Genomic DNA, 27,922 nt, shown 5'->3' with positions numbered 1-27,922 from the left:
ACAAAGTTCAGACGCATTTCGAAGTTATCAATCTAAAAAGTCCAAGTTCAGAAAATCAATTTGATTTATGGCTCTTTCAGCTATTGAATATGCTTGACATTTATTTATTATTATTAATATAATTGTCAGTGCTCCAAGTGATTCAAATAAACTATTTGTCAAAAAGTTAAAATATTGTTTATTAGTTTTTTTTATTCAACATTTTAATAGTTCTTTTTTTCTTTTCATTTCCGTTACGAGCTTACGTTGGCTTCCACAACTTTCGCATATTTATGAAAAATAGTTAAAATTAAATTTAAATATAAAATCAATTTATTCTTTCATAACTTTCATATTAAACTTTGCCAAAGGGCTATTAAAAGTCTTTGTTTTAAGCACTCGCATCCGTTTCCTTAATTAGCAACTTTGACTGGGCAAATATTGTAAGCATATTTTGTGCGAAAATAAAAAATAAAAAAACAACAACAAAACAAAGTTTACGATCTAATTTTATGGTTGTTGCAAATTCATAAAAATTGCTTAACTTTTTATTACCCGAACGCAAAAAGCAAGAACAAATCTCGTGTGACACAGAAGCTGGCCTCTAAGCAACAACAGCAACAACTAACAACTAACTAACAGCACAACAACTTTGGCTACAAGCTCTATAAATCCGCAGCCAGGGCACTTAATTAATTTCTGCAAAAAAGAGAGGGTAAAAACTTTAAGAACAAAGGACCAAAGTTGTTCAGGTCCTAGCCTAGTTGCACGTTAATTTCCAATTTGACGCAACAGCAGCAGCCAACAAAAAAAACACTATTGTCATACATAGAAACAACAACAACAACAAGAGCAACGAGTAGAAAATCAGTGGCCACTGCAACAGTAAAACTAACTGCAAACTTGCAGCAGTAAAAACAGCAGCAGCAAAATAGAAAAAAAAACGACAGCCGAGAGAACAACAGGCTAAGAAGAGGAAGCAGCAGCAATGCTTGCACCAGTTTCGCAGCAGTTGAAACAGTTACCTGGGCGCTAAACAAAAACACAAAAAACAACAACAACAACAACAACCATAAGAAGAACAACTAAAAGACACTGCACACTAACCAAGTGAACCGAGATGCGAAGATGTCGAGTTGGGTAGATGCCATGCAGGCAGCCAGGCGGAGGCTGCTTTAGAAAGTAGCCAAAGCCGAAGCCAAAGTTAAAGCTAAAATTGAAGCGGCAGCAGAAGTCGTAGCTGAAGCTGAAAACGAAGTCCAAGCTGAAGCTGTAGCTGAAGCTGAAGACGAAGCCCAATTCGATGCTGAAGCTGAATCTGTGGACAAAAACCCGTTGGCTCCATCAACAACGTCGCCTTTGCGTGATGCAATTGCCAGCAACGCGCCAAAAGATTGAAAGCAACGACAGCAGCCACGTAACTAGAACACTTGACGATGCTGTGTGTAAATGTGTTTGGTTGTATGTGATGCAACAGCAGCAACTGCTGCTGATGCGCTTTTACCTAGCCCCGCAACAATTTCCAATTAAAGCAGCTGCTGTTGCTGTTGCTGCTGCTGCTGCTGCTGCTGCTGCTGCGACTTGCGCAATCATACGGCAACTTCTGGATGCATCATCCCAGGCATTGGCAATGTCTTATGTAAGCAACTGCGACAGGAAGCCATCGGTAATGGCCTTAAAATACACACTTTATGCCCAGGCAGCGTCTCCAATTAGAGTTTAGTTAATTGCAGCGCGCCAAAGTTGCTCATTAGATTTCTTAGAGGGCCGGTTTCGGGCTGTTCTGCTTGCCCTCCCGAATGCCGCGCCCAGTCGGAAGCTAACGGTATCGCGTCCCACTCCCCAGGTGACTGCCCCAACGTCAACGGCCAAAACTAATTGATCATTAAGTCTATTTCCGCACCAAGTTGGCAATGGCAAAAGTTGAGGTTGTATTTTCAAAGTAAGTCATAAAGCGCCAGCGTTTTTATGACAACAACTAGAACAACAGGCATGTTGCACGCAACACTAACAGCCAACGGAACGCGATGACGCTGCCTAAATGATGACGTTGCCTTGAACTGAACTGGGTGGGGCAGCAATGTCCACATAGGGGAACAGTCCAAATATCTAGTACATTTTCAAGTTTTATGGCTACGGAGCACATCCATTGTAGAAGGGAACAATAACGACAAGAAAAGTCATAAAAGCAAATGCGCTGCATGTTAAAATCTATGAAGAAACAAAAACAGAACTGGGTAAAATCGATTTGTATTTCTTTGTAATGCGGCTTGATGAAGATTCCAATGAAGTTAAAATGAAAAAAAAAGAAAGAAAGAGAGAAAAACTAAAACAAATGGCGCAACGAAACGATACGAAACGTTGCAGTTGATCAGGGCGAAAGAAAGGTTGATGGATAATTCAAGTAGACAAAGTGAAAGGGAAGCTGCATGGCTGTTTATGATGCTATTCAGAGTTAAATCGTTGGCCATCTAGAAAATCATGAGTGAGAGCTCAGTTAGTGTGTGAGTGTGCGAGTGTGTGCTGCATGGTAAAACGATACGACAAAGAGAGGGAGAGGGACAGATAGAAGAAGTTAAAGAAAGTCCATGCTGACTGACTAAAAGATGCCTAGTAAACATATGCATAGCTTAGCTTTACCTTTATACCAATATACCCCAATGGATGAGCCGCATGAAAATCAGCTGTGATTAAGCGCAGTGAAAGAACACAAGAAAAGACTTTGAATTAAGATAAAAGAACTGTTAAGAGCTCGCTTGCATAAAGAACAAATGAAGAGTTAAGATTAGAGAACAGTGAAAGAGCTTAAGAGACAGAAAAGAAAAAAAAACAAATGATGAACAGACTTTTAGCTATTGATAGAAACAACTTTCGAAGCGCTGCTAATGCTGACCCACTGCCCACATGCAAATGATGTGCGCCTGCTGTGCCTCTCTCTGTGTGTGCGTGTGTATCTGTGGACTTTGATAGACAGGAGCTGATGAGCTGCAGGGAACTGGTAAACTGCGCAGCACTTGTGTCTAGTTGCTGCAGTTGCCTGTCTCTCATATGTTTCATGTGCGTTTGCGTTGGCGTTGACTGCATTCTGTCTGCATGCAGAACCCCGACCGTCTTTTTCTCTCTTGTTCAGTCTTGCAGCTAGTTTTGTGGCCTTTTTTGGGCAGCTTCCCATATTTCTTGCTGGCCGTGGCTAAAAATAAAACAGACATTCGACTCAATTTTTTCAAGCTTGTTTGCTCGTTTTTGTCCCATTCTTTTGTTTACTTCTAGCTGGGCCTAAACACATTTTGTTTTTGTTTAGTTTTGTTTTTATTTTTTGTTTTTTTTTTGGTTAGTTGCAAAAGAACTTGCTACCTTGGCTGGCTGCTGTGCTTTGGCTTGGTTATGGGGCAGCAAGAACAAGCGATCTTAATTTACGTTAGCTCGTTAACTTGAATTACCGTTAGGCAGACCACTCACAGCTCTTTCACTCTCAGGCGCAAGTAGGCATTGCTTTTGGGCTCTCGAAATCGGTTTGTTTCGTGGTCTTGCTCTTGGTCTTGGTCTTGGGCTCTGGTCTATTTTGTGGCTGCAACCTTTTTTGGGCATTTACAACGCCTCTGCTCCATTGTGGCTGCTTGGAGGGCGCGTGAAAATGCCATTGTTACCCCCAGCTTGTACACAAGCAAAAGATACATTTGTATCTCTGTGTGTGTGTGTGTGTGTGTGCGCAGTGTATCTGAGCGCGGTAATCAACATTTTGTGGTCAACACGGGTGCGCTGAAATGGAAAAGAAAGGAGCACAAAAAACTAAAAGAAATACCATTGGTTTTCGCATGCTTTATTGCCAATTGGAAAGTTGGCTGACCAACTCGATACAGCGCCCAGAGAACCCATTCAGGCAGCGGTCTCTGGTGCTAGAATGCTTTATGCGCCATTGTCTGTGTTAACTGTAATTGGCAAAAGACGCAAATGCAGATGCCAATGCAAAAAAGAAATGGAAAACAAACTGAGCAGCGGCAGCGGCGGCAGCAGCAACGAGTGTGCGCTATGCATACCAATAAATATGGCTAGAAACAAAACGCCGTTAAGTAATAAATTGTGGCTAAGGCAAAATTGATTTAATAACTGCCGCATGAATAGTTCGCGCTCGGGCCAACTGGCACATCATTAAATAGCCAGACTAATTGCATTCTTCCGCGTTCGCACAGCTGCGACCTGAACGAATGCAGCAACAGCTAATCGAATTAAACTAAATCAAAGCGGCTAACCAACTGGCCAAGTGGCTTCCACTAACTAACCAACGAGCTAACTAACTAACGATCTATCAAACGATGCGCTCCGCAGATTCATCAAATGCTCGAATGACTCGATTGAATGCCAACGCCATAAGATTCGAATCAGCTGCAATACTCATAGTTTGTCTATTTAATGAGGAGTAGCCGATGGGCGGGTGACGCGAGACGCGAGACGGGTGACGGGTGACGGGGCACAGACCACCATCAAGTCAACTACGGCAAGTCAATCAATTAGGCATTTCAACACATGTTGTTTACAGTTCTAATTCTAGACGCGTTCAGTCAAATGCCTCGTTGTCTGCGCTGCAGCAACTGCAGCCAAAAAGGTGAAGGGGCATGGGGAGTGGGGAGTGGAGAGCATTGGAACACATCTTCGCGTCTGTTGCTGGGCGTGAATTATTTTTAAATAGGACCTAGCGTCGCGCACAACGCTTAATGATTTCCTGTTAAATTATGCGGCATTGACTTTTAACTATGTAAATGGAAAAGTTTTGTGAGTTGTTTTTAGGCTTTTTATGGTCTGCCTTTGCAAGTGAATCTTTCTGGTATTTGGGCAGCGTGTGATCGTAAATTTGTAGGTTTTCAGTTTTCGTTTTTTGTGTAACCAAAATGCTTCCAACGTATAAAAGTCAAATGTTAAATGCCTGCGCATAAATCAGGAAACTTTGGTAATAGCCCCCAAAACTACACCGAGCTCATGTGATTGGCGGCCTTTGATGAGCTCAGGCTGATGACTTGCCGAAACTCTTGCTACAGTTGCTGTTCGACCCAAATGCGGCAACATACTAACCCACAAAAATCGTACAAGCTATGGCCACAATGCGCTTGGCCAAGCAGCCAATCCACAAAAGAGACCGAAAAAAGTAATATTGATCAATAATTTCTCAGCTACTCAAAAAGTCATTAGGTTATTTTTGGCCGCGGCAACACTAATGGCTCAGCTGGACTGTAGCTAATCCCAGGCCGGATTCTGGGAAGCACACACACACAGTCACACATAATCTTGGCCAAAAATTGCTTTTGCCACTTTCGCTTGCGGCGCAACAGACACGAAATTAAAAGTGTAAACCTGCTAATTTTGGGAAGTGCCAAACTTGTCTAACTCAAGTAGCCATAGAAGTTTTTGCTTTGAAATATCAATTAGCAGCAACGGATGTATATATCTATATATATATATATATATATTTGAGCTGGCCAAGAACAAGTCGAGCCTTATGATTAATGATGTGGCGCAGCGAGGCCAAGCTAAGCAAACATTGACAGGCAGCACATCAAATGGACTCCACTGTGTTAGCTTAGAGGTGGGGCAGCCAGTTCCCATTGCCTGATTGCCGGCAATCTGTGGACCAGATTTGATTAATAGGCTCTGACCACCCACAAGCCGCAAGTCGCACTTTATAATTGTTATTATGACCATATGGAAAGCAGCAACGAGACCAGATACAAAACGGAACTGAAATACATTTGTCTTAACAAGTTTATTAAACGGCAACTTTCCAGGTCCAACTAAAGACTTGGCTACAATTCTGTGTTTGCTTTTGGCCTTCCCATGTCTATGGAAAATAATTTAGTTTTTAATTGACTCTCTGGTGTTTGTTTCTTCATAGATAGATTTGGTCTTGCTCAAACCTGATTTAGTTTAATTCAAATATTTACACATTTGGCAGCATCAAACAAAAGTTGCAATCATCAATTTTGATTCCATTTGGCCAGGTTGACTGAATGTGCCAGATCCAATACGCCTTGTTGACAAGAAACAACTTTTGGACCGCCATAAAACAAAAGGCTTTTTGCTTTTTAATGACACGAACATGAGTAGCTGTAGTTGTAGCTGTAGCTGTAGCTGTATCTGGGCATCTGAGAGAAGCTGCAACTTCACTAGAAATTTTGCTAAAAGGGAATAATAAATAATCTCTATCATTATGGCTGATCGTTAGGCAACCGCACAGCTGCTTCAGGTATGAGCGAAATGATCATTTGCTAATGAATACAAATCGCACAATTATTTGTGACCACGAAAGTTTCCTTTTGAAATTTATGATAACACATTTGTCAGATCTTTTTAGATTTTGGCTCGCTCACAAGTTCTCCATGGGACCTCCCTCTCTCTCTCTCCCTCTCTCTTGCTCTCTTTTACACAGCATCTACAAGTGACCTGAATTTCGGTTACGCTCGTGCCGTCAAATGCTTAACCTTGACACCGACGGCGTTTCGAGCTTGAATCTGAGTTGGGTTTGGGCTTGGGTTTCAGCTGGGCGCTGAGACGCTGATGTCCAAGACGCCTGTACCGTTAAAGCCAAAAGTGAGTCTCTCAGCCCAGGCCGTCGGTCAGTCCGTCTGTCTTTCTGTGCGGGTTGCCGTTAGTTTTGTAGTCATAAAAACTTTTGCTTGTGTTTTTTCTTTGCCTTTTTCAATTTTTGTTGTTTTTATACGCTTAGACAATTGCGTGGCATGACTCAAACGAAATAAATTGCAAAATCTTTCGCCGCGCTTATGAAAAGTGCGGCTGTTTTTTATTGTTTTGTTTTGCTTCCCTCTCTCCGACGTGTCGCTGGCTGTTTGCTTACTTTTCTCAGTATAATTTTATAGTTCTCTGTGTCTGACAACGTGTAGCTATTTTTATTAGACGCGGCCTTTGCGCCAATATAAAAATGTTCTTTATTGCGAAATGTCTGCATTGAAGTGGGACATACGACGCCAAGTCTAAATATTTAATAAGTTGTATTGAATTAACTACAACGACTAAGTGGGAGTCGGCGCAAAGACGGATGGAGTTGCATATAGCAAATAAAATGTGGCTCCATTACTTGGCTGGGCCTGGCTGGGATTGGCAATAGGCTCTTTAAAAATGTATGTCAATTGGTCAATTTCCGCTTTGGAGCCGTATCGACTTAAGGCCAATTAAATGTCATTAACCTGCTGCGATGCCTGCACCACTTACGACGGCCATTAGCTGAAGTAAAAGATATTAAATATTTATATTGCCACAGCTGCTCTAGAGTCTCAGCTTATCCACTTAACTGTCCACGGGGCATTTTAATTAGGCAAATGGCATAAATGTGGACAATGCACAGAAATTAGTTAAATTATAGCACAATATCTGCTGGCGATTGACAGTTCAATCAACTCACTATGCGCTTTGCAAATTGCAAATTGCAAAGCTATTCGCTGTCTGCTGTCCGCTGTCCACTGACCACTGACCACTGTCCATAGTCCGCTGCAAGCTGTAATAGAAATTGCAAATCAAATATTACGTATACGCCTGGCGGTAACAAATATCATGTTCGCTGCCACCAGCTAGCCCATTGTTGTGTCAGCGCGTTAAGCGAACTCCAAAAAAGTCAAGCATGAAACGAAAAACAAAATAAAAAGCCAACAACATGCCAACGGCGACGTCGCAATGCGACAGCGGCAGCAACACCTTTGGAGTGGCAATTTGTTGGAGCTGCCGCTTGCAGCTTGCGGCCTGTTGCCTGCTGCCTGCTGCCTGCTGCCGATTGCCTGGCCCGCTCCCGGCTTGGCGACACAGCCAAACTGCACAGCACTCAAAAAGGCATACAAATGTTGTTGTTATTGTTTTTATTGTTGCTCCAACTGGAAACCCGTTGTGCTCAAGCAATCAATTGGCAGCAGCAGCAGCGGCAACAGCAGCGACTCCTACTTGAGCGCGGAATCAGCAATCGAACATCTCAAGAATGACTTACCAGCATGAAATCCAGCCACAATAACAACAACTAAAAGCTGCTAATAGCTTGCAAACTCTGTCAGGTTTGTAACACCTTTTAGAGCCGATTGTATTTCAGTTCCGGCCAAACACGCCATATGCTCAAACTCATATTACACACTCTGCGTTACGTAGAGGTCTGTTCATTGGTAAAATGAACTAAAGAGTGTCGAATGCATTCACTGAGTGAAATATCTGTAATTTGCATCGCATATATGAGCTCTCATTCTCGTTGCACTTCGTTATTTTTGCACAATTTTCATTTGGATTGCGCAAAATTGCGAAAATTGCAAATACGACGCTGAAAATTTGTTGCCAATTTTCGATGGCCATAAATTGTTGCAAACTGTCGTTTGCATAAAATTCCAACAACAACGACAACACACAAAGACAAACTTGCAACTGGAGTAAAATCAACACCAAACGCGAACTGATCAAACAGACAGACAGACAGCCAGCCGGGCAGACAGCCAGCCAGACACTGGGACAAACTGCCAAACGTCAATTTTCAATACGTTCAGCGAGTGCGCATAAATTTCGACAGCTCCAATTCTGATGGAAAATTGATATGTGCCCAGCCACATGCATGTGTACATGTGTACATGTGTATGTATTTGTGTAGCTATATAAAAATATATATATATTCATCCAAATACTCTTTCATTGACAAATAAACAGAGCTCGAATGTGAGCAATATATTAAAAGCAACCTTAGAAAAATATCAATAATCTCTATTAAATATTTATATATGTATAGAAAGGAGTATTAAATAAATTGCAAATGTTTATAAACTGTGGTAAGTTTTGAATATTTTTGCAGGAATATAAAGAGTATATTCTATGCTAATATTATAAAAAATATTATATAAATTATATAAAACATTATATAAATTTGAGACTATGATTAGGAATTAATTTCATTGATTTGGCAATGATTGCTTCAGCCAACGCTAAGCCAATCAAAATGTCATGTAAGCAAATTGTTTGAAATATTTTCCAATTATTTTGAACAGATTAACAAATCAAGCGACACAGGGCCTAAGCAGTTTACGTATAAAACAAAGCCTTTAGCCGTTTCGCTTTTAATTAGACATGCAAAATAAATTAAATTAACATCTGAGAGCCACAGCAAAAGAGGTTGTACACAAACATAATTGCTACGGCAACCGAAATGCTAAATTTATTTTATTTTTTTCTATTTTTTCCACAATTTATTAGCAAGCCGAAAAATTGATTGATCTGGCCCCAGAGCGGCTCTGTGTCTGTGCCCCCCAGAGACTGGCTGTCCGTGTGGAGAGGCTGTCTATCGTCTATCAGTCGATTCGTTGGGGTTCAATCAAAATTTGTAATGAACAAGCCGGAAAAAATTAAACACACACAAATATTCTACAGCGCGTTTTTGTTTGTTAGTTGTTTGCTTTGCTTACTTTGCTGCTGCTGTGGTTGTTGGAGTTGGTGTTGGTTGTTTCATTATGCTGCTCCTGCTGCTGCGGCTCTCTGGGTTGCCTTTACATTTTAATGATACAATTTAAAATCAACGCAGACTCATGATTTTGCATATTTCGAGCATTAAAGTTGTGGGTTCGTGGGCCACAGCCGCGGCTGCTGCTGTTCTGGTTCCATTTCTGCTGGCTGGGCGCATAATTCAGCCACGGTTTTCAGTTGTTGTTTTTTTTTCTTTTTACACAACAATCAATGGACGAGAACCAAGCAGCCGCCTGCTGTGATTTGACCAAAACTGACGGCCCGTCTTAGCTTGGCCTGCTGGCTGCCCGCTTGTCCGCCTGCCAAAGCTATCAAATAAATAACCGCGAGACCCGCAGTGTGTGCGAAATAATATAAAAGCAACTTTGCTTCTAATGCTGCTGATGGGTGTGCCACCCCATCTAAAGCACCGAATAGATTCAAGCCAAGTGCTGGGAGGGGAACGCAACATTTTAGCTAAAAGGCGCGCATTACTTTTAATTAAAAGCAACCAACGCCAGCAACTGCACATGACTTGAACTTGAACTCACATAACGAGCGAGTGAGCGACCCCAAGACCCGAGACACAAGCGCAAGAGCAGCCAAGACCCAGGCCCAGACCCAGACCCAGACCCAGACCCAGACCGAGACCCAGACCGAGACCGAAGCAGCGATAGACGCGTAGATGGAGACGGAAAGGGAGACGAAAGCGTAGACTAAGCGCACGACCACCACTGTGTCTAATTCCAGGTCCAAGCTGCACATGATTACCCATAAGCTGACAACGCTCGTTCCACAGTTCGTTGCACAGAGCGTCACAGTTTGACTTTAATCAGTTTGCCACAGCGACAACAGCAACAACGTGAGCCATGGCCACGGCAAGCGAACAAGCTGACATTTGATGTTAATTTGCAGCGAATGACATTGCGCATACGCAACGTTGTCTGTCAGCTGCTTAATTACATCAGAGCCAAACTTGCAGCCAGATTATTTACAAGCCATAAGCAATAAGCCATAAAAATTCAATTAGTCACGCATTAATTAGCCACATTAAGGCATTTAATGTAGGTGTAAAGAAACTTTTTGCCCATATCAAAGAACTTCCAAGCGTAATACGCTGCTAGTCAAGTCTGGAGCAAGTTTTTGGATAAACGTGGGAAGCCATGAGAAATTAAAAATTATATCTAATTTTTAATTGTTATTCATATTTTCAGTTCACTAAATAGATATAACAGACAGCGAAAAGGTCGTAAGTTAGTTGATTTATTACGTTTGTAGGAGTTGTTTCCTTCTGAGAGCTCAGAGTTTATATTCATTAACTTATCTATTGAATATGGCTAATTAATTGATTGTGCGTCTGCTGGCTTTAGCTGTTTGCCTCCGGTGCCAGCGTCGGCCCACGCCCAATTCCAGCAAGTGATTAGCATAAAGCACGTGCGCTGTCAGCTTGTGCGCGCCTTCCTCATTTGTATGCCCAACTGGAGCTGGGGCAGCCCACTGCTACCAGTTCGGCAGCTGTCTGGGCCTGGCAGTGAAGTTGGTGCTGGGTGGCTACCTGTTGGCAAAGCATTCAGCACAGGTGCGTTTCGATAACGCCCCCCAGAACGTAGAGCGGGCCGCACTGAAACCGATTCGCAGTTGCTTTATGGAAATTCCGCATGCAATGGCTGACTTAGACCTTGCAGACATTTGCGCATTTCATTTCATTTGGCTGCATTTCAGTTCTGCTCTGTTTTAACTGATTTATGCCCTGGAGACAAGGCATGAATCACAGCTCAACTCAACTGACTAAAGTCTGTGCGTAGTCACCTGCGAGCTAATACCCTGTAAATCATTGCAAGGCTGCCATCACAATATATATTTATATTGGTCCGCTCTAGTCACTATATGTATAAACTCAGCTTTTTTCTTTATGTAAGCCTTAACCTCATAACCTGAGGCTAACTGCCACAAGTCTATAAAAACTTGTGATTAATAGTCTAGCCTAGTCTATGCATTTTATAGCAGACTTTTTATTGCAAGCTTAGTTGATACAGAAATAAATGTGCGTTTAGCTGCAGCGCGCTGAGTGTGCAGCACTCGAGCTCATTATCTTGTTCCTGCTGTTATTGTTGTTATTACCGCTATCCTGGCTAACTGGAGCAGTTTTTTCTAATTTGTTGTGGTCTGTGCATTTCACGCTTAGTCAAATTGCTAACTTGACCAGCACCAAAGCAAATCACGAATATGCCGCTGCCTGCATGGTCTATGGGGGATGTGTGTTGCTCATAACATTTTATTTAATGCACATTTCGTTCACAATTTGTTGTTAATGAATGCTGGCGCAATGCTTGGCTAGCTGCCTGCCTGATGCCAGACTAAAACCGGCCAGCCGACCGCCCGACCGGCCGTCTGCCTGGTTAGCTGTTAGTTGCCACAGATTTGCAGCAAATTGCGCCCACAAATGAGGTCAGACAGCCGCACAATGCGCGCCCCGTTACTTACAGCTGCCTCACGTGTTGACTTGTGAAAGTAAACGCCCCCAGCCGCACCGGTTCTCTCTGGCTTCACTCGCTTGCAATTTCGTGTGAGCTTGCAACTAACCTTCACATAAATTATTCCCATGAAAAGCTGCAGCCATTGGAGAGCCGCTGCAGTTGGCAGTTTAAGGCATCGTGATAAGCTGCAAGATATTTATCTGGCTAGCAAATTACATGAGGCAACGCCTAGACAAGTGCCGCAACAAGAAAGAGTCCACGGAGAAAGAGAAGGGGAAATTAAATGAAAGAGACGAAGCACATGCGAGCTGGCAGCATGCTAAAGAAATGAGGTGTCGAAACTATTGTTAGGCGTTGCACATACCCAACACTCATACGCCCTGTGCTACGTGCGCTGCAGTTCAAAGAAGATGACAAAGACAAATGAAGAAACTGTGAAATACCAGCTAAAGAATTGTTAATTGCCAGCAGAAGAATTATATGCAATATCTGTTAAGTTTAAGGTCTCTCTTTCGTAGTTGGCATTTAACGGGCTAATGAGGCGCACATAATATTATTTTAATTGGCAACACACAATCAGATACATATATATACATATGCTGATATTTACCTATAATAATTCATTGTGCGCTGCTATTGAACCAAGCCCATTTTTTTTTCATATGTACTCTATGCATAGGCCCTGCTGCCAAGAATCTACGTGTAGCAGCAATCATTTCGATAACACTTGAATACAAAATGAGGGTCATTAATTTTATAACAAACTATGTTGGCCCCGGCCGGGGCACGCTTGAAGTTGGCTAGGAGTCACCGCCGTCGCCGAATCGTCAGAGTCAGAGTCAGAGTCAGAGTCAGAGCTGGAGCCGGAGTAGACTTTCGAGTGAGCCTCAGAGCTGCCGTCAGGCTTTTTCTTATTTTTGTCGTCTTTCGGCCTGGCTTAGCTGGCTGCCAATGTCGGGCGTACGGCAGTCAGTTGGCCAGTACGTCAGTCAGCCGGACTGTCAGTCAATCATAACCCGTTTCAGTTGCTTCGAGTACAAATCAAACTCGTTATCGTTCCAAAAAGATCTATGCGACCAATAAAATATACAGCGCACAGCGCACAGCGCTCGGCTCAGGCCAGACGCCTACCTTGCCATTGGCTGCCCTGGCTACTTGGCGTAAAAAGAAAAAAAAATTGTCAAGCTCTACGTGTTTGGCCATCAAAATGCTGCACGCCTCATCAGGCACCAGGCAGCAGTCAGCAGTCAGCAGGCAGCAGGCAGCAGTCAGCCGTCAGCAGACATCAGAGAGCTTGGCCCGATGGCAGCATTTTAATTGCAGCGCGCCTGCAAATGTCGTTTACATTTGAACTTCGAGGCAAGTCGTGGCCGCTGCTTTTTGGGTCATGTCTGGCTAATCAGCGTCAGCTAGGCAGTTGTCACGCCCACAGAAATTTATCAGCCTCTGTCTTAGCCAGAGCTTTAGATGCCGCTTTTATTAAACATATTTTCCGCAGTGCCGAGCTGCCTGGCAGACATTCGGGCTGGCAGCCAGGGAAACGTGAGCTTATGGTTTATGGCGACTTAATAAGCCTGGCCAGCTAACAGCCTGTTGCCTTGTTGCCGTGTTCCCTGCTGTCCCGGCCACGATTCCAGCCAGCCAGCCGTGTCGACGTCAACTAATGGCGCTGCCAGCGACCTCAGCTGCGCCACCAGCATCAGCAGCAGCAGCGGCAGCACATTAGCCGCAGCACCTAAGCAGCGACTCGGGCTGGAGTTTGGGTGGACTGCGGCATGATAAACAACCGAAGCGTTTTAAACGGCTTCATTAATCTTATTCAGCGCTCCGCTGCGGTTGTCTATTAAAGCTTGTAATGCCAAGTCGCAGTTACTGCGTGCCAGATCCTGGAGTAGCTGCTGCCGATGAGCAGCTGTGGCCGCCGCAATCAACAGCAGCGCTCAGGTTGAAATGTACTAACTGTCAGCTTCACGTCATTCCGGCATTTTATGAGCTGCTGCCGCCGCTGTCACTGCCAATGCGAGGGCCAATTCCGGCACCAGGGCCGCAGGCAGCCTTTACACTATGCTTTAACTCTTACTGCCATTGTCAGCAGAGACTCAAGCTTGGCTAGAGAAGACAGCGTGTCGGGACTAAGGCATGGCCTATAACTCATATTGCCAGATGATGCTTGAAGCTGTGTATATCCTGTAAAAAGGGCTGATCGTATATGAGATAAGCGACTTATTCAGCAGATATGATCTGCTCCAAGCTCTGCTCCGTCGATATAAACGAAATAAACCGAGTAATACAGGCAAAAGAACTGTATTTTTTAGAATTTATTTATGGTTGTAACTAATTGAATTTGTTTTATGGCCCAGAGAGAGAGAGAGAATCTTTATGGTTCAACAGAAAAATAGCTGGCATATTTTGTGGCGGTTGCACAAAGGAAAGAACTTAAATATTACACGTGACCATCTCTAATCTCTATTTAATTACGTTGAGTTGGCAAACTTTGGCCGAGGAAAACACAAAATGAGTTAAGTGTGATTTGCGTGACGGGATTAGCTGTCACGTGTCTATCTTTAGGGAAACCTTTGTCACGTGCTCATCGCTTGATTTGTGCCCTGTGACGAATTTGCATTCATTTTCGGCATGCATTCACTGCTCTCTGTCTATTTTGGCCAACAGCAAGTCTTTGGCACGCCGCCTCGTCGGGCTGGGCATGACAATTTCTTGGCTCGATGGCTTATCATTTCATAATGAATTTGTTTTGTCAGCTAATAAATTATGAACATCACGCTCCACCGTTTGCCCACTAGCTCGCACACATTGCAAAGCTAGAACAGAGCACATCATAATCAACATTCGCATCCGCATTGGCATCGCCATCGTCGTCATCATCATCATCATCATCATAAGCAGCATCATTGGTAAATGTTGTCCCTAGCATGGTATGCTGTTCGGCTAGGTTTATCGTGCGGCTCGTTGATTTAGTGGCCCGCAGTTTGTTTAGTTATTAGCCTTTTTGCCCTTTGCGCAGAACAAATTGCATTTTGATTTATGTGCGCTGAATTAGTTTATCTGGAAAAAAGAATATCATGGGAGACACGCGACAGGCAGGAAACGAGACGACAAGCAACAACTGCCGCCGCCCACATCAAAAGCCACACAAACACACACTGAGAGAGAAGAGGAAATGACACCCATGCTTAGAGCTAATGCATACCGATGGATATATACGTATACCAACTGGCTGGCCACATCAAAGGGCATTCAAAAACCAATTCAGTAATTAAGTAAAACGCATAAACCACAAAGTGAGCTGGTCGATTATTTACACTTCAAGTCTGGCAATAGCAGCCGCAGCAGCAGCAGCAGCAGCAGTGAGTGTGTCAAGCCCTCCAACTGACTGAGTGACTGACGCGCATTTCCTTTCAAACTGCAGAACCACATTGAACCACAGCAAAGCGTATTAAATAACCGCTGGCGAAAGCTTAACTCAAACAGAGCGACCGTCGACAGGGCCAACAACTTGAGAGCACGCTGCAAATAAACAATTTGTAATTGAGTAGTCAACCAATTGCCAGGCTGGCCCACAGGAAAGCCACTGTCAACCAACTGACTCGACTCGAACTGGCCCGAGCTGTGTCGCGGCCTGGTTCATTAACGCATCGAGCCACCCGGTCTGGGTAAGCGCCAGTAAATATTTGAGCGCACCCTGAAAAAGGTAATACACAGCCGCAGACCAGGACCAGGTCGCAGAGCGGCAAACTTGCAATAATTTTGCTCCACATTTTAGTTTGCTTTGCTGTTGGCCAGTCGTTCATTTGGGCCCAGTTAGCGCTGCACCAATGGGCCCGATTCTAGTCGCACTTTGCTCTGTGCCGTCTGTGTGCCAGCAAATTAATGCAATGCAAATTTTTGTTGTGTCTAAAAGTTGCTGACACTATCCGCTGGCTGACCCGATTCCCCACAGACACCTATTTTCAGCACAGCGTAGATTTGTGTGCCAGACACCGATGGCCAAGCTGCGATATCGAGGCAGCTAACAGGCAACAGTCTCCTGCCCATGTACTGCTGCTGTTGCCGTAGAAAGCTCGGCTCAGGCAAAGTTACCTAATTCGATCGTTGCATATTTTAAATAATTTTCAAATGCAATTACAATGCTTGTCAGGCATGCCATGAAGTATACAGAACTTCTATGGCTGCGGCAACAACATATGCACAGCACCAACAATAGTAGCTGACTAACAGCTTTTGACATCGCTGGGCATGCAATTAAAACCACGTTAAGCCTGCAAGCCTGATTAACTTTGAAAGCGCAACACAAAAAGCGACAAAGCCCTCGCACCATCTCTATCTCTCGGCTTAAGCCGTTTGCAAAAAAAAAAAAACAGTTTCAACAGCCTACCATGGAAAAAGGTTTTGCAAAAATTGAATTTTCCCATTGGATTTGTGCAGACTGCATAAAAAGCGACCAAAGCGACCAAAGCGCCTGATGCCATATGATTCGGAAAAGAGTTTTTCCAAGCTTTAGCTGCACTCTGTCAATTATATCAAAAGTTGCCATAACTAATCCATTTGTGCTCTTTTTTATTTATTTCTTTCAAATTCATTCAAAGCGTAGTTGTTGCTAGATGTTGTAATATCTTTTATGTATCAATTTATTTCAGATTTTGTGGTCAAATAAAGCCATGTTATTCTAATAACTTGCTTATTGACCATCTGTTAATTTTGATGCAATATGCAAATTGAGTTTGAAATGTGTCCCACATGCTTATAAAAGCTTCACACGTAACTATTATCTGATAGGTGTTTATATTTATTGCACTTAAGTATCGGGTACATCATTTAATAGTTAATTATAATCATTAATTATGATAATTATATAAAGAAAGCCCCGGCTCTTGATTAATTATGCAAACAAAAGTTGAGAGTTTGGCCCACATTTGTGACGCGTCTTTGGTTCAGTGAACCGAAAATTGGAGAAATGGGTCGCAGAACCTGTTGGGCCCCAAGCCAAATATTGAGACTCCATTCAGATCGATTCGAATGGCTGTTGACAACATTTGAATAATATGCTTATTAATGTGCAAATGAGACGCAGGTTGAACGTTTGAGCGTTTGACACTTTTGACGCATTCATTGATTCGGCCAGATGTTTTATTCTCATTTAATGGTGGAGCATGAAGCAGCTAATGGCCGCAAGGGAGCGCGGCAAAGCGGCTCAGAGATGAAGCAGCGTAAAACGTTTTGTGGCATAAATTTTATGGGCTGCGCCGCGAGTTGGCGGCTGCTGACCAAGAGATAAAAGCCCTATTGCCCTTGGCCATAAATATAATGCAGCATGAGGAAATGTGTGAAATTCAATGCAAAACGAGCCCAAACGATGTGTGAGCCGGTCATAAAATGCTGACATTAAAAGCAGCTCAGCATATTAGTGCTCCGCGGCTAATTGAAGTCATATCGCATATTAACCATACGCCTAGTGCTCCAAATGGCTTTAAATATATGCGTGTACGGTGCCGCAGGGGAAGGTAAACGGAATAGTTGGGAATGAGAACAGAAGACGAAGGCAAATAAGTAAATTGGATTTACCCCAACAGGCACACACACACACACACACAGGCACACAAAGTGCGGCAACTTTGCCTGATTGCCTAGTGATATTGGACTGGGAGTTAGCACTGGGAGCTGAGATGCTCAGCTGCACCTTCAGCTGTTGCCTTTTGCCTATTTCAGCTACTTTTACAGCTCAGCTGACAATGTTGCCAATGTTGTACGGTAATTTTACATAAAAGCACATAAAGTGCAATGTTTGATCGTAAAACTTTTTTACGGCGTTTTTCCTGTACGCATATATAAAAATGCCGTCAACCAGCAGCAGTTTACCAAGACGCTCCTCCGTCCATCTGCTGTTGCTGCTCCTCTGAGTATTTGGCTTTATCTGTTGTGCGTTTATATTATATTATTTTTTTTCGTTCTTTTTTTGGTAGGGAGTAGGCGTCATGAAAATTGTTTGCTCATATAAAATTTGTAACACGTGTGCGAAGACGTCGACGCGACGGCCGAGCTTCTTTTGCTTGAGACATGGAAAATTTATGCTTTCTGGCTAGGCGGAGCGCAATATCTGGTTTATTGTTTGGCGGCAAGTGAAACACTTTGGAGAATTACCCAGCAGAAGGCTACTTTGTGCGTTTTGGTCTCTAAATGTCAATCGAAGGCGGGTCCTGGGCAGAGCCAAAGAGCCGCCTGGCAATATACTAAAATGACTTTTGTACGCCGCAATTGCAATTACAACTGCAATTGCAGCTTCCGTTACCTTGAGCCAGTCCCGGTTTCTAGATGGAGCAACACACAACATTTAAGCACTCATAATGTTAATGACATGCACAGCAGCAAATAGCAACAAAAACAAAAACAACAGCAACAGCAACAGCTATGGCATAAGAGAAAACGCCCACGCTTTCAACTGCTTTTGCCAGCATAATGGCTTGAGCCTGGGACTGAGGCCCTGTCTTAGCCATTGTATCCAGAAAATGCAAATGCAAATGCAGCTGAATGCAACTGTTCCATTTCAGTCCGGGTCTGTTACTTTCAACTCAGCTGTCCCGTCATCCACGTCATCATCGCCATCATCTGAGTCATTAAAAATAAAGTAATTTTCACGCATGTGCCATGCCGAATAGAAAATAAAATGCATTTTCCGCAACAAGACGAATGAGCTGATTCTATTTTACAGTTTCACATGCTGCCTAGCTAGCCCTCGGCCCACGCCCCTACTCCACTCTCAAAAGAATTTTCTATTAGAAAAATCACGTAACGCAAGTCATAAGCAACGGGGGCAGCGACGTTGATGACTGTTGCCTTACCTTGCGGCTACACGACTACGAAATACTTTATATCAAATGCCAATTATCAGACAAAGATAAAATGTAAATCTTTAATTTTTTTTTTTAAATTGTTTAAGATTATTTTTTTAACAATTTAAATACCTATCAGTATTTGCATTCATATATAGATAAGTCTAAAACATATTTTTTATATATTAAAAATATATTTTAATATTAAAGCTAATTGCCATGTTTAGGCAAGACTCTCTCAAACAAATTATGCTACACATGTGCTAGCCACGCCTACAAGAGTCAATGCGAAATGCCCGTGGGTAAGCCACAGTATGCAGACTATGAAAAAAATCCAATGACTACAAGCTGGCAACCTGGCAGCGTGGCAGCCTAGCAGTCACGCCCCCTCGCAGGCAACGAGTCAAGTCAAGTTGTCCTAGACGTGGCTGGCGTCGCGTCAGCCGCGCCAACTGCGGCGCACTTTAAGCGAATTTCATTTGTCTGCAGCGTCAACCACTTGACAATCACTCACGTGGCCCAGCCCCAGACCCAGACCCAGCCAGCCAGCCAGCAGCTTCCTGCATCCAGCAGCACCAAAGGCAGCAGCAGCAGCGGCGCCCCCGTCACTCCCTTGAGCTGGCTGCTGGTCTGTGCTGTTGTTGTTGTTGTTGTTGTTGCTGCTGTTGTTGGCTTGGTTGGTGTTAACAAGTTCCCATGTAGCCGCTTAAATATTAACGCACACACGCTCAGTTGTCGCTGCTGTCGTCAACGCAGTCGGCAACTGTAAATAAATACTCATAGAGCACACGGCACAAGAACTTGTGTGTCATTGCACTCGACGCCTGCAAGTTACAACCAGCAAGTTCCCTAGAGATACAGCGAGAGAGAGAGAGAGAGAGAGGAGTCTGGTCAAGACGTAAACCAAATGCTTGAAATATTTGCTTGAAAACCGCTACAAATCATTAAAATCATCGAAATGCCACCTGGATATAATTAACTGCAACTCAATTCACACAATGCGGCCTGAAGGCTGTGGCTGCTGCTGCGGCTGACATACTCAATGTCATGCCAAAGCGAACGCGTCAATGCAATTAGAGCCAGCTTCGGCAGTCGTCCTGGCTCATTACGTGCTAAAAATAAAAAGAGTCTACAAGAAATTGCTTGGCAGGCACAAGTGGGCGCCAAGGCACGCCGTCGACCGTGTTAATTGCTGCAAATGCCCGAGGTATGCAACATGCCGCCTACTGCCGCTGCCTCTCGCAACTCTTTTGAGCGTCGCACTCGCCAGCAACTGTTGTTGCTGCAAAATTTATGCTCGCCTGTGGCCGCCTGCTGCTGTAGCTGTGGCTCTGTGCAACACACACGCACACACACTGCACCCATGTGTGTAAATGCTCGAACATAATTGTTCGGGTCATAAAAAAATATGGGGGCATTCGGCATGTTAAATTATTTTAGAAATGCATATCTATGAGGGGCAATAAAAACTGTTTAGGATTGTGTTCCACTGTAAATTCTTAGAACTTAATTACGCTGATTTCGAATACAAAATCTTATATCATTAGCTTTCCGTTATTTGGGAAATAGTCAACCAAATAAATCCACCAGCTCAGTTCATTTTCCAGGTCATTTGATTGAGCTCAGCTTCATAGACGCCTGAACGAAAAGCAGCCACAACAAAATGGAGAAAACAGTGAGAGGAAAAGGTAAATCACTGCTCGACAAAATGTGTCAGAGTGCCTTCCTCAAAACCCAGGCTGAGACGCATTTAATCATCATTAAAGGGGGGTTCGAAGCAATCCTTCTGCCTTTTACAGCACACGGTTCACCTTTAGCCATTTGCACTTTTCGATGCTTTCACGTTTTTCATCATCATTACCAGCAGCCTCTATGCATACAGCGGCAGCAACAGCACAGACCGCCATTTGCGCCGAAAGTAATAAATAATTTCGTTTAGCTCGGCAAACAGACCAAAAGAAACTGGAGCACTGAGATGCCAGCCACACAGCATCCTGTGTAGTCGTCAGATGGAAGAGGTTGGCTGAATGTATGGGCATGTGCTAAAAGTTTGTTTGCTCTGCTTTTTGGGTGTTACTTCCGCAAACATCAAATGAGGTGGGTTGCTAAAGGGGCTGAGGGCGTGGCATTCATTGAAATATGACAAAATGCTGTTTGAGACATTTTCAGTTATTGATACGCCCGTCAGCAGGCAGCAAAAAAGCGAAGTAAATAAATAAAAAGAAAATGGAATGCAGCCAGGCAAAGAGTCGACCTGATGACTGTATGTGAGTGTGTGAGTGTGCGAGTGTGTGCTTGTGTGTGTACTTATTAATAATAAACCCAAAATGCTGGATGGCAATGAACAGAGTGTGAGGCCGCAGTAAAATTCGCCTGAAATTGAAAGCAAAGTTCGGTCTTGGCTGCTGCCTGATAAATAGACAGATTTGGCAATGGGTCGATCAGGTCGAAACGGACGCTTTAGTCGTTCTGGTTGGCCAATGCCACACACACGCACTTTATCACAAATCAAGCGAACTTTTTTGGGCAAGCCCGAAAAATCACGCCTCACACACAGCCACCCGCACCGTCTCCTGAAGACTTTGCTCACTGGTGATAAATTTGATGGCATAAGAAATTATGAGGGTGTCGTCGCTGGCTGCTCCTGATGATGTCCTGTTGTGCATAAGGCCAGGCGTAAAGATATGACGCTATAAATATGCCGAAGCTATAAATTTTGTAAGTGCCTAGTTGGGCAGGGGGATGGAGGACAGTGGGGGCAGTAGGGGGTTGGGTTGTACCCGCTCAAAAACCGATCAATGTCATATTTATCACATGTTTTCAAGTTTTTGGCTTAGCTTCGGTGGTTTGGTAGTTAGATGTGGTTAATGCCGCGATTTGTCAGTTTGAAGAAGTTTTATGATAAATTTGATGAAATATATCAGAAATATGGAAAGCTTCAATATGCTTTAAGAAACGAATGTGTAATTTGTAAAATATTGTCAGAAAAATGCGATACGCAGATGTAAATGGTATTTTCCGCTGTGTGGCTGCAAGTGCCGTGCTGTGGCATGTTGCTTCTGCTTCTGGTTGTTGCTTCTGTTGTTGTTGCGGGTGGTGCACGCAGCAACTGTGCTGTGGAGTTGAACGAACTGCCGTTTGTCCGCGTTTGAATGCAATTAAAATTACATGCAGCGCCATTCATAGCGACTGTCATTCACATGAATATATATATGATATATCTCACATACATATATGCTCTTATTAAATTTAATTGAGGCATGTTGCCCGCGTTGCCATGGTCGCGTTGACAGAGTGACCAAGTTAAAGACACTTGTCTGACACATGCCAGTCTAGCTGACAGTCAGTCAGCCGACTTTCCATTAATTAGGCATAATACTTCATTAGCGTAATGAGCGCCTTGAGTATGAGCCCCCCCCTGAGAAATGTGCCAGCTGTGCGCATACGAAGACAGCAACAACTTCATCAACTTCAACGGCACTGGCGAACGGCGAACGGCAAACGGCAAACGGCAACGGCAAAGGCAACTATTGAAAGGCCATGCAAATCTCATAGCAGCAGCTATCATCAGTAATGCCTAAGCTGCAGCTCCCAGCTCTATGCAAAACAACAGACCTCCAGCTGAATCTCTTCGTCTGCAGCTTGCAGTTGGCTGCCATGCGAAATGTGTGAAATGTTAACATGACTTGCTGCCTCTTGTCGCTTTTTTCATACGTCTGTTGTTGCCTCTTTCGCCGTTGCTTTTCATTATGCGAAACGTGCATTAATTATTTTGTAGTTGCCACAGAAGCTGCCACAAACGGCTGTCAGCTGAATTTGATGCCACATCCAAGTGTAACATACCGCAAATCTCTCTAGAAGCACAGAATTTATATGGGAAAACTGCGAATTCAAGCCAACCCAACAAATTTAGCCAGAATTAAATTTGAAGTAAATATTGTTGTTATTATTGAAGAGTTATGTAAATTAAAACTTAATCAAATATGTATAAAGATATTAGGTTTATGTTTATATACGAACGGCTTACCTTAGTTGCAATCCCCAAAGCTGCCAAGAGCTTAAAGCCCGAGCGCAGCTGCTGGCGTAGCTTCCTTCTCTATATATACTATAAGTATCTCTAATGACATAATCTGCTTTTAGGCAACAGTAAATAGATGCGGGGTTCAGAACCAACACTCACAGAAGCGCCCTTAAACTAATCCGCTTAAGTGACTTTTGTTGCTGTTGTTGTTGTGGCTGTTGTTTTTGTAACTGCTTCGTGCATATTAAACTTATCGCTGGCAACAACCGCAATTATAAAATTATAATGATAATACTCGACTGGGGAGCGGCACAACTGCTGACAGTTGGTTTGTCATTGCCATTCCTGTTGGTGTAGTTGCTGATGTTGTTGCCGCGATCTGCGGCAGAGATAAGTGCCAGCGGCTTTAATACAAGCCACGGCCAAAAAGAGTTATTAAAACAAGGCATTTGCGCTAACTGTCAGCGCCAGTTTGTTTGCGTTGACGCTAGCATTGCCTTAGCGAGTCCTCGTCTATCTTTAAGTGTATCTCAAACTGAAACCCGTTTACAGCTGGCTAATTGCTGCATGCAACTAACTCGAATGATAGCGAGCACATCCAAAACTATTTATTAGTTATGTGCACAGTTTAATTACTACTTTCCATGCAGCTCACGCTTACTATATCTGTTTCTCTATCTCAATCTCCACTTGCAGCTCACGCGAAAATGCTGACGATTTCGACTGACAACGCGGCGCATACGCAACTCGCTTAAACTCCAAAGAGGTAACAAATACGAACTGAGTAACAGAGTAACGGCTGCAATATGAACTGCCTGTGTCGACCCTCGCGGATAATGTCCGTGCGCATTAATTTGCTGGATGAGACCGACTTCATACACGAGATCAAGGTAAGTTAGCCTCTCATGATACCCTTTAGTGTCAACATTAGCCACATAAGCAGCGACAAGTACATCAAATGACAGCAACATGAACATCCTAAAACTACACGCACTCGCCACACGCCGCACGGCACTCGTCCTGCTCGTGTTGCCTCTCACAAGGCCTGTGATTTATGTCAATTGACAAAAAGTGTTGCATACTTTGCACGTGCCTACCATATGCTAACCATCATACGCCTTAACCCCTAGCAGCCCAGCCGGCAACCCTTGGCGCCCATCACTGGGCACCCTCATCAATATTTAGTGCAGAGCCTGAGCCGCAGTCTGTGACTTGGCAAACATGCAAAGTGTCATCATTCACACGTCGCCTGCTGCTGCTGCTGCTGCTGTTGCTGTTGTTGCTGCCACACGGACAGAGCCTGTGGTTGCCTCTTGCTTTAAAACTGCGCACGTTTGCCAAATTAAATGGGTCGTCAGCGACGACAAGAGCTGAGAGATGAGAGCTCCCAGCTCTGAACTGTCGCATCGTTGTCGCCTTTTGTCTGTGTGCGTTGCTTAGAAAATTCTGCTGATTTTGCACGCCATCTCATAGTTGGCATCATTGTGCGGACAAATCAAATAAATAGTTGTGATTTTCTCATGTGTGTGTGGCCTGGTTTTGGTGTTTGATTTTAGCAGAGCTTGGCAAAAATGCTATCCAAGCGTGCAATAAAAATAAATATATATAAAATTCCCAAGAAATCAGAAACCTTGTTCATGGCCTTTGTCTCAGGCCGTTTAATTATTAAATATTTTTTGATTAAGCAAACATCGCAAACATAAACAAAGTGAGAGAAATTTTGAAAAAAAAAAAACAATAAAATCACAAATCACAAAATACATAAAAAGAACTTCACAGTTATCAGATTACATTATTCTATATATTTACTTGAAAGGAAATAAAGTTTTCTGCTTTAATTTATAATAAAGACAGTAAAACTTTAAGAAGTTTATAACAATATTGGCTTAAATCTTTTATAGAGACAGCATCTTTGTTATCTCAATGGAGTCCCTTTACATATCAGGAGCGAGTGCATTGCACTACCTCTGTTAAGTGGAACACAATATGACATGATAAGCATACTTATGCGTATATCTTATGCAAATGCATGTCATCAAGGTTGCCTGTGGGGTCTGCGACATAATGAGCGGTGTGGCTTGAGAGGCCTGCCGGTTAATTATATGGCTCAGCGATACACACGTCTCGGTCTGAGCATAAAGATACGTACATGTATCTGCATAATCAGAGCAGTTGATTTGTAAGGCGCCCACGGCATAGTGTTCCAGTTCGTTCCTGATTGATCGAGCAGGCCAAGGGGACGACAGGCTAGTTAGCAATTCTCGGAACTGACTAATGACACTTGGCGTCTCATTGAGCTGCCAAGTTGCATGTTGCATGCCTTAAGTTTTTACCACATCTGCTATTTGCGGCTGTTGTGGCCGTTTCAACTGTGGCTGCAGCAGAATTGAAGCACGTAAACGTTAATAATCACAGCTCATCAACAAGACATTTATAATAATTTTACAACTACATGCACTTGGCTGCCGCAACAAGTCTTAAATGCGAGCCACAACAAGCTGTAAGCCGTAGTAAGCCACCAAATCGACTGAAAACAAGCGGCTCTAAGCTATTCAAAGCGACTTTGTCTGCCCCCCTTTCCCTACCCGTCTACCTGGCTGTTGGCTAGCATAAATTGCGCATTAGACATGTGTTACGATTCAGGCGTTGTGTAGTGGGCGTGTCCCACAATTTGACAATGGCAACCTGGGCGGACAACCACTGGCAGTCGTCGCTATCGACGTCGTTGTCGTTGTCGGCGCGACGCGGCGCACGCCTCGGGTCATTATTAATGAGTTTAAACTGGCAACAGGGACAGAAATTGCAAATAGCGGAGGAGGCAGGTGGAGGAGGGTTGACAGCGACGGGACACACATTTGTCTCTGGCCTGCACTTGGGCAACTTATCGCATGTAATTATTGGCCGAGAGGCTCACGTACCATGACAGCCGCATGATTGATAAAAGGCTTGCCGACAAAATACCAAAAAATCAGCCATGAATGAAAATACGCGGCTTAAAGTGCTGAGGCTCGACGAGGTATGCAAAAGGCAGGGAAAAATTAACTTTGATTAAGAATAAAGTAGACTATCCGACTCTACGATACTCTTTAAAGAAGAGCACCTTAAAGTAAGAGAGGCCTAAAATGCTTAAATATGAATTTACTTACGGATCGGGCCATTCACTTGTCTCAGGCTAACATTAGCTTGACATTCATTCAATAAAAGTAAAGCTATTTGAACCTTTTTAAAGTCTCGCATACCCCTCGCAGAGCTGCTGCGTGTCGGGTATTGAAATGCGTGTGGCCGGCCTGTTGCGAACGTAATTTTATTTACGCGTACACTTGTCCCAGCTGTCTGTCAATGTGGCAACCACGTCGACTCTTACTGCTGCTGCCGCGTTGTTGTCTGCGCTGCTTTTGACGGCTGCCGATGGCACTAAGCGCACGCACTTAAAGTCGCCATCGCACGACTGCAGTTGTGTTAATGAAACACAAAGGGGGACGGAATGGTGGTCTAGCGGGTAGAGGGGGCGCTGGGTCTACTGTTGCGGCTGGCAGTAGCTTGCGGTTGACTCGTTTTGCATTTCATTTCGACAAACTGGCAAACAGCTGGAGCTGCTTTTATCTGTGGAGTAACAGCAGCAACAGCAACAGCTACAGCAACAAGATATAGATACACATATCCGCGACATAAGTCAATGGTGTGCGACTGCCTCGGCAACGTGTCGTAATCGATATTTCATTGCCATGACGAGCGGAGCGCACGTTGCGTATGATTGATTTCTGCTATGTTTGCAAGATGAGAAGGCAACAAATATAACACACACACACACATACACACATATATATATATAGATAGTACATAAATATGATAGCTACAACTTTGGCCGTGATTCAAAAAACATGTCTGCGAGCATCGCATAGCACAATTTATGATGTATGTAGCAACCATTGGGAGAGATGTTGATGTTGTATGTAAACATCTACTATTAGAGGATTGGTAGTTGGTTACTTGCCTCATCATTTCCAACTAATTGGAAATGTTCGATTGTTATGTTAAAGTAGCTGAAAATATGATTAACGTATTTCTGACTTTATTGTAGGAGAAAAAAGAATATATTGAAAATATTACAGAGTTCAGCAAGCTGCAAATCAAGTTCTCTTGCGTGTGCCTAGCCACATGAATTGAAATTTCAGCGAGTAGAATAATAGACTTAAAGCCATGACAATGGTTAAGTAATGGAGCTGCCCAGTCATGGCGCGGCTTTAAAGCTCAGCTCCCAAAAACCTGGCAAAACTGTGACAAATGGTTTCTGACGACTTCATGCCAAGACACGCCGCTCGTAGCCGTTCGTCCAGACAAATGTTTTTTTCTGTTTTGTAGCCGTCTAAAGCGCAGTCTGTGCGCGTTCACATTTTAGTCATTTATCATGCTTACATGCTAATGACATCTGGCCAGGGCCCAGAAGAAACAATTCGCGGCCCAAGTCGCATAACTTCAAGTGCTCGCGCCCAGTTGCTGCTTGCTGCCGTTATATAAGGTTATATATACAATTATATATTTTTAACAGTTAAAATTGAAGCACTCACTGTGCTGTGAGCTGTATGCTGTGTGGGTTTCTGTTTGGCTAGCGCTTAGTTCTGTCAATACAGGGTGCTCGCCGCATGGCCATTTCAGAATTTATGTAAATCATTCAACACACTTCAAGCTGGCCACAATGACAGAGCCGAAACGGACAGAAATGATTGCTTCAAGTATTTCACGAGCAAACACTTCACCACAAGGCAGCTCGCAGCAGCGCCTAGCGAGCACAGTATCTGTGTGCTTCGTCTACGTATCTTGATCCCATTGTATGTGTGTGTGTGTGTGTATTTTCGGCCACGGCATAGACTTTATGCCTCGGGGGACATTTAATTAGACTTGCTTCGTTCCAAGCGTTCACACGCCAAGCTGGCCAAATAAACCTGCAGTTTATGGCCAACATAATTAAGTTAAAAGCTTTTTTACAGCTCGGCCTGCGCGCTTTTAAATTGATAATGAAAATAAGCAAAACCCATGAAGCGTATTTAATAGCTAAATAAATGTTGCCCCTAGATGTTGCCCAAGCACCCATGCCACACCCACACCCACACCTGCCACAGTGCTTAAAGACAACA

At 43.6% G+C, this 27,922-nt stretch overlaps 1 protein-coding gene across 5 annotated transcripts in view; it reads left to right on the top strand.

Annotated features, from left to right (window-relative positions):
- LOC111596405 (band 4.1-like protein 4) overlaps nucleotides 1-27,922 on the top strand; it is a 59,281-nt gene that overhangs the window by 2,724 nt on the left and 28,635 nt on the right. For all 5 annotated transcript variants that reach the window (XM_030224904.1, XM_030224905.1, XM_030224902.1 and 2 more), the window contains exon 2: nucleotides 23,484-23,677. In XM_030224904.1, coding sequence (XP_030080764.1) covers nucleotides 23,594-23,677 — 84 coding nt within the window. In that variant the 5' untranslated portion in view covers nucleotides 23,484-23,593. The remainder of the gene's footprint in view (nucleotides 1-23,483; nucleotides 23,678-27,922) is intronic.

The sequence above is a fragment of the Drosophila hydei genome, unplaced genomic scaffold (assembly GCF_003285905.1).
Source record: "Drosophila hydei strain 15085-1641.00,03,60 unplaced genomic scaffold, DhydRS2 tig00008119-arrow-pilon, whole genome shotgun sequence".
Taxonomy (NCBI): domain Eukaryota; kingdom Metazoa; phylum Arthropoda; class Insecta; order Diptera; family Drosophilidae; genus Drosophila; species Drosophila hydei.
Note: the sequence above shows the minus strand (reverse complement) of the source record. Positions and strands in the feature narration are given on the sequence as shown.